This window comes from Rhamphochromis longiceps, linkage group LG18 (assembly GCF_057381845.1).
Source record: "Rhamphochromis longiceps isolate RC_006_pf linkage group LG18, R_longiceps_female_GT1.1, whole genome shotgun sequence".
NCBI lineage: Eukaryota > Metazoa > Chordata > Actinopteri > Cichliformes > Cichlidae > Rhamphochromis > Rhamphochromis longiceps.
This window is the reverse complement of record NC_140574.1, coordinates 33,168,135-33,178,296: the sequence shown is the minus strand read 5'-3', so window position 1 is coordinate 33,178,296 and position 10,162 is coordinate 33,168,135. Positions and strand designations below refer to the sequence as shown.

Genomic DNA, 10,162 nt, shown 5'->3' with positions numbered 1-10,162 from the left:
TTGTCTCACATGATATCCACTCTGCTTTTTTAATAACCATTTAATAGCCATTTTCACACGTGTGATACATTTTCTTGATTCCAAATTATTTGAGAAAAGTGTATGCAGTATCATGTTATATTCAAGCTGTACTTACATTTTACAGTTTAATTTTTTAGTTATATTTCTTATATGTAATATTAATTAATAGGACTGCCACTAATAAGCAACCAAAAAAAGTCAAGACACAGTTTCAGATGCAGATTCATTTTATTCTACTGACCAACCAACATGCATAGGGAGACACCGTTACTAATACATCCGATGTCTCAGAAACAGGGATTCAGACCATGTGTTTTACTCCTCATCATGACCTTTCTGGAAACAGAGACACAAACAAGAGAGAATGAAATATTGTTAAGTATTATTGGACATATTAATGGTTCACTTTAATGTGACAAAACTGAAAACTTTCAAGTGTTGTAGATTCAATTTTGGACATATTTGTAAAATTAACTTTTAAATATGCAGTTATATGCAAACTGTAAAATGCATCTGTGGATTCTGATGGTAAATGAAATCTTTATAAAATTCCTAAAACAGATACATGCGATGTGTCATTATACAGATACTGACCTTTGACCCTGCGTCACGGCTTTTGACACGTAGTTTGTTGACCTGGGACTCGGCAATGTCAGCTCTTTCCTCAGCTTCGTCGAGCTCATGTTGAAGTTTGCGGAACTTGGTAAGATTACTGTTGGCCTGTTCCTCCTGTAGAACAGAAGCACAATATCCTTAAGATGACCTGCTGTATATTTTCTATATTTCTATATGATTAATAGGCGAGTAGAAATGATGAACAGGTGCAATGCTTTTTTAGTGTGTAAAATGTAAATGCAAAGACTACTTACAGCTTCCTCAGCAGCTTTCTTGTAGGATTTCACCTTTAGCTGCAACTTGTCCACCAGATCTTGCAGACGGGTAAGATTCTTACGATCCTCTTCTGTCTGGAAGCAAACAAGAAAAAAATTGTATTTCTCTGAGTCAAAGTAAATATGAATTTAATTTTTACTGTTTCTTCCCTCATTCTCTAAGGTGACTCAAAAATACCTGATACGTCAGCTCTTTAATCCGTCTCTCATATTTTCGTATTCCCTTGACGGCATCACTTGATTTCCTTTGTTCAACTTCAACTTCACTCTCCAATTCTCTGATCTGTTGAACAAAAAGATTACTTATAACATACTAAATATTTTCCTTGTTTGATGATTTGGTAATTTATTATATCGATTTGACTTCATTAACACGATTTTGACTTACCCTGGCCTCGAGCTTCTGAATCTGCTTCTTGCCTCCCTTCATGGCGATCTGCTCAGCTTCATCCAGGCGGTGCTGCAGGTCTTTGATGGTTTGCTCCATGTTCTTCTTCATTCGCTCCAGATGAGCGCTGGTGTCCTGCTCTTTCTTCAGCTCCTCTGCCATCATGGCAGCATCAGTGATGGCCTTCTTGGCCTTCTCCTCTGCATTCCTGCACTCCTGCACTGACTCCTCCACTTCAGTTTGAAGCTGGGATGTATCAGCCTCCAGCTTCTTCTTTTGGTTTATCAGGCTGGTGTTCTGGTGTTCAGATGAAAAATATGATTTTTTAAATTCCTGAGTATATTTTCAATAGATAGTTTCTGTATCAAGTCTTCTCCAGTCTTACCTGTGAGTGCAGTAGCTGCACTCTCTCACTGACATCTAGCAGCTCTTGCTCTGCAAGTTTGCGGCTTCTCTCCGTTTGATCCAGAGCTGCTCTCAGCTCCTCCACTTCAGCCTGAAGAAGGTTGTTGCGTCGCTCAACAATGACAATGTTTTCCTTCATATCATCACTGGCTCGCAGAGAGTCGTCCAGCTGAAGTTGAGTGTCCTTGAAGATAAAAACCCCCAAAATTTTAACTGATGTTTCACTTTGGTTTTGATTTTTGTTTCAAAGAAGTAGAACTGCTTGTTTATTCAGACCTTCAGATGGGCATGGACGGCCTTAAGTTGTTTCTGGGCCTCAGCTGCCTGCCTGTTAGCCTGGCTTAGCTGGATCTCCATCTCATTGAGGTCTCCCTCCATCTTCTTTTTCAGACGCAGGGCCTCGTTCCTGCTGCGAGTCTCAGCCTCCAGAGAGCTTTGAAGAGTATCCACAGTTCGCTGGTGGTTTCTTTTCGATTGCTCCATTTCTTCATCTTTCTCAGCTAGCTTGCGCTCAATGTCAGCCTTTACTTGGTTAAACTCAAGTTGGGCTCTGAGAATCTTCCCTTCCTCATGCTCCAGTGTGGCCTGTCACAAATAGAAATTAGACACAATGACTACATAACTTGTAATGAATTAATCCTCACAACCTAAAATCTTTCAAATTTGAAAAAGGCCAGTATGCAGCAGCTTACCTCTGCTTCCTCCAGAGCTGTCTGTATCTCAGACTTCTCTTGTTCCAACTGCTTTCGAATCTTCTCAAGCTCATGAATATTCTTTCCACCTTCGCTAATTTGTTCAGTGAGGTCAGATATTTCCTCTGAGGGCATATTGTAAAAAATAAATGCCGTTATACTGTGAACAAACTGTTCATGTATGATTTTAATGGGTAATTATGTCACCTTGTAAGTTCTTGTTCTCTCTCTTCATGGTCTCCAAATGTTCAAGAGATTCTTCATAGGAGTTCTTCAGTTTGAAGAGCTCAGTGCTCAGAGACCTGGCATCTTTCTGAGAGCTCTCCAGCTCTGTTTGAGACTCCTCGTACTTCTGTTTCCACTCTGCCAAGACCTACAAGAAAGTTTTCATTTTAGATAAAAGATTGACCTTCCGCTTCAGTGAAATAATAAGTGCCGGATGAAAACCTTGTCAAAGTTTCTTTGTTTCTTGTCCAGAGCAGCGGCAGCAGCATTAGACCTCTCTACATCCACCATGAGATCTTCAATCTCATTCTGCAGCCTGTGTTTGGTCTTCTCCAGAGAGGAACATTTAGCATTCACTGCTTCAACAGCCTCCTCAGCCTCCTGCAGACGCTGAGCCAGCTTCTTTCTAGGTGATGAAAATATGTATTTGTGGTTAAACGCTCTTTACCTTTGCTGAGTTAGTGGACTTAGTGTATTTGGCTTACTTGGCCTCTTCTAGTTCTTCGGTCCTCTGGATGGCATCAGTTTCATACTTGGTTCTCCACTGAGCCACCTCAGAGTTGGCCTTGGACATGCTACGTTGCAGTTCAGCTTTAGCCTCCTGCTCCTCCTCATACTGCTCCCTGAGCAGGTCACAGTCATGGCGAGCAGACTGCACTGCATGGGCTAATGCGTTCTTGGCCTAAAAGAAAGTGTATCTTTATTAACTGGGTGTACCAATGGTCTCTACCTAATGAGGTTACACTGATGATTATTTGCTACCTTGACTTCTTCCTCCAGTTGTCTTTTCAGGTCTTCAATTTGCTGAGTGTACGACTGTTTTCCTCTCGTGAGTTGAGACACCAGAGAATCCTTTTCCTCAAGCTGCCTCGAAAGTTCACCTTATTTAAGCATAACATTCAATTCAGTACCGCACACTGGCACAACTAAAATATGCTGTTCAGGTCTAATGCATACCGTTCTCAGTTTGAAGCTTTGCTTTCTGCATGGTGAAGTCATTGATGGCACGCTGTCCCTCTTCTGATTTTGTTTTATATTCATTCATCTGGTCTTCCAGAGACCTGCACATTTTCTCCAAGTTGTTCTGTGAACAAAAAGCAGTAGATGGCCAATCATGTACACAATTATAAAATTAATGTTTGATTTGGCAATGAGAACAATCCCTAATACCTGAAAGTAACTTACCTTTGCCTTGACAATTTGTTCCATATTGGAGACCACATCATCCAGCTCCAGTCTGAGCTCACTCTTCTCCTTCTCCAGTTTCTGCTTGACTCTCTGCAGGTTGTCAATCTGCTCTCCCAGCTCAGCAACACTGTCGGCTTGTTTCTTCCTGAGTGTGGCAGTAGTGGCTTCGTGGTGCAGAGTGGCCTCTTCGAGGTCTCTGCGCAGTTTCTGGAACTCGGCCTCCCTCTTCTTGTTCATCTCAATCTGGGCAGCTGTGGCTCCTCCAGCCTCCTCCAACCTCTCACTGATCTCCTCCAGCTCTCTGGCCAGGTCAGCTCTCTGCTTCTCCACCTTGGCTCGAGCAGCTCTCTCTGCTTCTAGTTCTTCCTCCAGCTCCTCAATACGAGCCTAGATCGGAGTCAAAAGCAAACCTTGACATTTAATTTTACTCCTCCAAACCATATGTTTTTCTTTTTCTTTTTCATGGGTCTTGTTTGATTCGTTACCTGCAACTCCTTCAGTTTTTTCTGGAGCTGGGCACTCATCACCTGCTCATCCTCAACTTTACCATTCAGCTGACTGATTTCAAAATCTTTCCTTTGGATATAAAATAAAAAGGTTTCACTTGAGGCACAATCGAAAGTGTGTTTTTATTGCTTCATTGTAAACCTGCCCATCTCATCTTACTTTTTCAGCCTCTCTTCGAGCTGCTGCTTATCATTTTCTAGGTCCATGATACTTTCTTGAGCTAACTTGAGGTCTCCTTCAAGCTTCCTCTTTGCTCGCTCAAGGTCCATACGGACTTTCTTTTCTTGCTCTAAAGACCCCTCAAGCTGTGGGGGAAAATAAATATTATTACAATGGTACTGATATATTAAAATTATTATTCATTAACTACCAAAGTCAGTCTATGTTCTTACATCATCCACTTGCTGCTCCAGCTTAGTCTTGGCCTTAGTTAGAGAGTTGACTTTGTCTTCCTCACTCTGCAGGTCGTCCAGAGTTTGCTGATGAGCTTCCTGTAAAGCTTTCTTTTCCTTGGTCAGCTTGGCAATGATTTCATCCAATGCAGCCATTTCCTCAGTCAAGTTTTTTACCTATAGCCAGAATAGAGGTTCAGTTTAGTAACAGATTAATTTCACAATGACAGTCATTAATAGGTTTGTTGTACCTTGTTCTCAGTGGCATGCTTCTCCTTCTCCACTTTAGCTAGAGTTAACTCTAAGTCATCGATGTCTTTCTTCAGCTCGGAGCACTCATCCTCCAGCTTCCTCTTCTTAGCAGTCAGTTCTGCATTCATCTCCTCCTCATCCTCCAGCCTCTCTGTCAGCTCTTTGATTTTGGCCTCCAGCTGAATTTTGCTCTTGATCAGCCCCTCACATCTTTCTTCAGCATCGCCTAGATTGTCTTGCTCCTGAAGACAAAAAGTATGACATACGCATTAAGCCGACAAACACACACAATACATGTGATGTTGATATTTGTTGTCATACTGTAAGAAACTATCCTTTAACATACAGCCTGAACTTGGAGCTGCAGGTCGTTCTTTTCTTGGAGAAGAGTGACCGTTTTCTCTTCCAGTTCTTTCCTGCGGGCTTCTGATTTTGCATAAGCCTCTTTCAGTTTGGCAAACTCTTCCTTCATGTTGGCCATCTCTTTCTCAGTCTCTGCTGACTTCAGCAGAGGTTTGATCTTGAAGAACATTTTCATCCAGGGCCAATTTTTGACCCCCATGAAGGCACGGATGTTCCACTGGATCACAAGAAGAGCATCCCTGCAGACAACAGATAATCAGTGTTTGTAAAACTCCACCCACCGTTAATCCTTCATTAAAAATATGTTTTTAATATATTTAACCAAACCCTCACAACATTCTCCTATGCATGTATCTAATGACAGTTGCCGTATTTTGTGTCCATAAGTCCATGAACATATTGCATTTTGATATTTTGTTCGGTGATAAAATATGGTTCAGTGGAAAATATGTCTTGTATACTGGACAGATGATAAATTTTAATGATGCAAATCTGTTTTGACATTGTGCTGCACAACATAAACTGAGTTGGCTAACAGAATTTGACCAAGCTTTGATAAATTACCTGCGTTCAACAATCTTCTGGAATTCAACTCTTGCCAGAAGGCCTCTTGATCGAGCTTGGATGCCAGTGATGATTAGGGCTAATCTGTCATCTCTCATCTCCTCTAGCTGGCCCAACAGCCCAGCCTTGAAAAACACCTTTTACAGCAACACATAGCAGAGTCAGTAACAGCTTGTTTCTGTTCAAAGTGTTCTATAAGTATGCAAATACTGACCTTGGTGTGTCCCAGTTTGTACTGGTTGTGGTCTAAATCTAAAGAACCCAAAAGTTTTTCAGCAGCCTTCTTGTTGTCAATGAACTGTCCCTCGGGAATGGCGTTAGGGTTCAAAATACGGTACCTTTGTTAGAAAAACAACAGATGAAAGAGTTGTTTCTTTTCAAGTACTTACTAATATGGATGGATTGATACTAATATGCATTTGTTTTAAGAGAACTTAAACCTCTGCTTGAAATCTCCATAGAGGATCCTGTTGGGGAAACCCTTTCTGCAGATCCTGATGCCTTCCAGCACACCGTTACAGCGCAGCTGGTGCATCACCAGAGGGTTCTCCATGGCCCCTGGAGTCTTGGTCTCGTTGGGGATGATGCAGCGTACAAAGTGAGGGTGAGTCGACCTCAAGTTGGTCATCAGCTTGTTCAGGTTCTCCTGAAAGTTTTTCATATGTAAATTGTTGCTATTGCTTTTGACACCAAGTACAGTAAGTACGTAAGTTTCCTTTTGGGTGTTTACAAAGTAGTTGCCATAGTCAATTTTAGTCAGATTGTTGACCTTTCTAATGCAGCTCATAAAGGGTTTGTGTCGCCTGATTAATTTCAGTGTCTATAACTTCAAAACTGGGCAAATCAGAACAAAGTTTTGAACCTCTATCAAACTAATGAGAAATTCTTGCTGAAGTCATGATGTATAACTCAGTACAATCTCTCCTTTACATTAAAAAATAAAAACATATCTCACCCTGTGCAAAGCTGATACAGTTTGGAAGGAAGAACCTTTCTTCTTGGTTCCACCTTTGCCCTTCCCACCTTCCTGAGCTAAAAAAAAATTAATGTCGAACTTTATTGAGAGAACCAACAGATCACAACAGATTTTTAAGGCATTTCAAATCTGTAGAAAAATTGATTACAATACTGTTGTTGTTGTTGTAAATTATTATTGACTTCTAATTTTCACTATGGGATGTCAAAATACCTGAATCAGCTCCTGCATATCCGGCAAAAAGCACGCCTAAAAGCTTAAGGTTAGACTTCTGGAAAAGACCAACAACAGTCTCATTCAGAGGATCCTTGTTCTTCACCAACCAGTTGTTGATATTGTAATCAACAGTTCCAGCGTAGTGCACAAGGGAAAAATGAGCCTCTGGTTTTCCTTTGACAACTCTGGGCTTCTGGAAATTGTTAGATTTTCCCAGGTGGTTGTCATAGAGCTTAGCTTTAAAGGTGGCATCACTGGCTTTGGGGAACATGCACTCCTCTTCAAGGATGGACATGATACCCATGGGCTAAGATAAATATAATGAAGAAAAACAATTTTCATGACAAAAATGTTAACATACATTTTAGTTTTAAGAATAACATGCACAAACAGTGGGATAAAAATAGAAATTTTTTATATAGTCCAGTGTCACACCTTTTCAATCAGGTCGATACAGGCCTGCAGATCCATACCAAAATCAATGAACTCCCAATCGATGCCCTCTTTCTTGTACTCTTCCTGCTCCAGTACAAACATGTGGTGGTTGAAAAACTGTTGCAGTTTTTCATTGGTGAAGTTGATGCACATCTGCTCAAAGGTGTTGAACTGAAATGAAATGGACCACAGTATGTTCATGATTTAAAATGCATCCTTACATTAGGGACAACCATTTATAAGATTATAAGAACTTATTTTTCCAAACTCACATCAAAGATCTCAAATCCAGCAATGTCAAGCACCCCAATAAAATACTGGCGGGGCTGTTTGGTGTCCAGGGACTGGTTGATTCTCACCACCATCCACAGAAACATCTTCTCATATACTGACTTAGCCAGTGCACCGATAGCGTAGTACACCTTAGAACGGAAATATGTGATTCAAAATAAATGGTGCGTTTTCATTAAATCAAAGCCTGACAAAATTCCCTGTAACTCTGTACCTGGGCGACATTCTGTCCTTTGGTGACCCACTCGTTTCCTACTTTGACTCTTGGGTGACAGAGACCTTTGATGAGGTCAGCAGAGTTCAGGCCCATCAGATATGCAACTTTGTCAGCATCTGAGAAATAGTGACAGTGATACATTTTTTGCATATTTTATTTTGCACAGTTTAAGATGTTCTGACAAAAATAACATCATCCATTCACATTCAGTATTTTTTTTACTTTAAATTGTACTTTAACTGTTCTCCCCCAGAGCTGTCTGTTTTTCTGGTGGATAGTGGCTCTCACCATGGCTTCTTGCAGTTCCAAAGCCTAAGAAATTGATTTTTAACCCTTTGCAGACTGATAGATGTCGCCTGTTGTAGAGGGTTTTTTTTACATTGTTGTATCCTTCACTTTGTTAGGTTCCATTTAGCTTCTATTTAAGTGATTCCTTGATTCATCAGGTCTGGCATTAGTCAGGCGTCAGAGTGCCTAGTTATTTGAATATAATCTATTATGTTATAATTATATTCACCTTCAGTACCATCGGCCTCTGCCTGCTCTTCTCTCTGCTTCTGTTTAAACTTCATGTTGCCATAGTGCATGATTGCACCAGTAAGCTTGTAAATACTGTTCTTCTCTTCTTGAGTGAAGCCCAGAACATCAAAGGCTTCCTGACGAAAATCAAAAACATTAATTTTACTATTTTCTTTTTTGTTTTATTAAATGAATTTTCGACTAAAATTGCTGCAGTGAATCTGAGATTCAACTCACATCAGTGGCCATCAGCTCTTCAGAATCATTGATAGAGGCTACTGTTGTCTCTCCTTGGGAGATGAAGGCGTAGTCATAAGGGTTGTTGGTGATGAGCAGCATCTCTAAAATTAAATAGAAAATGTTTATTTCACTATGAAATGTATGATTGAGTACAAATCAAACACCTGTCCTGTACTCATCCTTACCTAGAAGTTCAGGCTTTATCTGAGACAGGATCTGGTAGAAAATGTGGTAGTCCCTCTCAGCTTTGAGCTGGAAGGTCACACGAGACTTTTCCAAAAGGTCTGAATGAGTTATTATAAATGGTATGAAAGTGTGACACACAGTAACAAATTTAATAGAGTTTTTCAAATGTTTAATTATGAAATAATACTCCAGTTTTAAACAGGCTTTGCATGGTTAAAGCACTCTTGGTTCATATTTCCAGAGGCCTCCAACCAAACAAAAATGGCTCAGAAAATGGATACATGGATTATCTTAATTTTACTTACAGGTCTCGATGTCAGCCGAGGCCAGCTTTCCTCGGTTGTCAAAATGAATACGGATGAATTTACCCTGGGAGGAAAATGTGTGTTCACTTGTATTTTTGGAATAAGAAGTAACTTCATTTATGAATGTAAACAAGTAGTCTGACATCAGCCAGATACAGACACTCACAAATCTGGAGGAGTTGTCATTCCTGATGGTTTTGGCATTGCCAAAGGCCTCTAGAGCGGGGTTAGCCTGGATGATTTGATCTTCAAGGGTTCCCTGATTTAGTTAAACAAAAAAGAACCTTGAAAAACAGCAATATTATGACTATATTTTGTTTGTCGAACATTAAGAAAATCTTGTCTCGTAAGAACCTTCTTCTCTGCAGCTGAATCTTTCTTCCCACTTGGGACAGCAGCAATGCTGGCAAAGTACTGAATGACACGCTTGGTGTTGACAGTCTTTCCAGCTCCAGATTCTCCACTGAGTAGAAAAAGACATACATTTCAAGACCAAGAAGTATAACTCTTAACTGCTGAAAAAAGACCCTTGTTGGTAAAGTTACTTACGTGATAAGGATTGACTGGTTTTCTCTGTCTGTCAGCAAGAGAATATCAGAAAATCAGGGAAAATGCGACGATGTCCAAACAAAATGTCAATCAAGATGAATGCTAAAAGGGATATTTGTACCTGCCAGCATGTACTGGTAGGCATTGTCAGAGATGGAGAAGATATGAGGAGGAGCTTCAGTCCTCTTCTTTCCTCTGTAGGCAACGACCACCTCCTGATTGTAGACTGGCAGCCACTTGTAGGGATTGACAGTCACACAGAACAACCCAGAGTAGGTCTGTCATGTAAAGAGAGGGATATTAAATTTTGTTTCAGATGCGAAAATGTTATTTCACTAAAG

General features: G+C 40.4%; 1 protein-coding gene across 1 annotated transcript in view; it reads right to left on the bottom strand.

The window, feature by feature from the left end:
- Nucleotides 1–213: 213 nt before the first annotated feature.
- Nucleotides 214–10,162, bottom strand: part of LOC146648721 (uncharacterized) — a 29,284-nt gene continuing 19,335 nt past the window's right edge. Inside the window, exons 41-75 of the mRNA XM_085388214.1 lie at nt 9,943–10,099; nt 9,822–9,849; nt 9,627–9,735; nt 9,439–9,531; nt 9,273–9,336; nt 8,967–9,065; nt 8,779–8,882; nt 8,540–8,678; nt 8,020–8,138; nt 7,787–7,936; nt 7,515–7,685; nt 7,077–7,386; nt 6,843–6,919; nt 6,328–6,533; nt 6,102–6,225; nt 5,888–6,024; nt 5,307–5,562; nt 4,960–5,202; nt 4,709–4,885; nt 4,476–4,621; nt 4,295–4,385; nt 3,807–4,196; nt 3,579–3,705; nt 3,384–3,502; nt 3,107–3,303; nt 2,844–3,027; nt 2,604–2,769; nt 2,397–2,521; nt 1,981–2,289; nt 1,685–1,888; nt 1,300–1,596; nt 1,090–1,194; nt 891–986; nt 616–750; nt 214–357 (exon numbers count right to left, since the gene is read on the bottom strand). Coding sequence (XP_085244340.1) covers nt 337–357; nt 616–750; nt 891–986; nt 1,090–1,194; nt 1,300–1,596; nt 1,685–1,888; nt 1,981–2,289; nt 2,397–2,521; nt 2,604–2,769; nt 2,844–3,027; nt 3,107–3,303; nt 3,384–3,502; nt 3,579–3,705; nt 3,807–4,196; nt 4,295–4,385; nt 4,476–4,621; nt 4,709–4,885; nt 4,960–5,202; nt 5,307–5,562; nt 5,888–6,024; nt 6,102–6,225; nt 6,328–6,533; nt 6,843–6,919; nt 7,077–7,386; nt 7,515–7,685; nt 7,787–7,936; nt 8,020–8,138; nt 8,540–8,678; nt 8,779–8,882; nt 8,967–9,065; nt 9,273–9,336; nt 9,439–9,531; nt 9,627–9,735; nt 9,822–9,849; nt 9,943–10,099 — 5,475 coding nt within the window. The 3' untranslated portion in view covers nt 214–336. The remainder of the gene's footprint in view (nt 358–615; nt 751–890; nt 987–1,089; nt 1,195–1,299; nt 1,597–1,684; nt 1,889–1,980; nt 2,290–2,396; nt 2,522–2,603; nt 2,770–2,843; nt 3,028–3,106; nt 3,304–3,383; nt 3,503–3,578; nt 3,706–3,806; nt 4,197–4,294; nt 4,386–4,475; nt 4,622–4,708; nt 4,886–4,959; nt 5,203–5,306; nt 5,563–5,887; nt 6,025–6,101; nt 6,226–6,327; nt 6,534–6,842; nt 6,920–7,076; nt 7,387–7,514; nt 7,686–7,786; nt 7,937–8,019; nt 8,139–8,539; nt 8,679–8,778; nt 8,883–8,966; nt 9,066–9,272; nt 9,337–9,438; nt 9,532–9,626; nt 9,736–9,821; nt 9,850–9,942; nt 10,100–10,162) is intronic.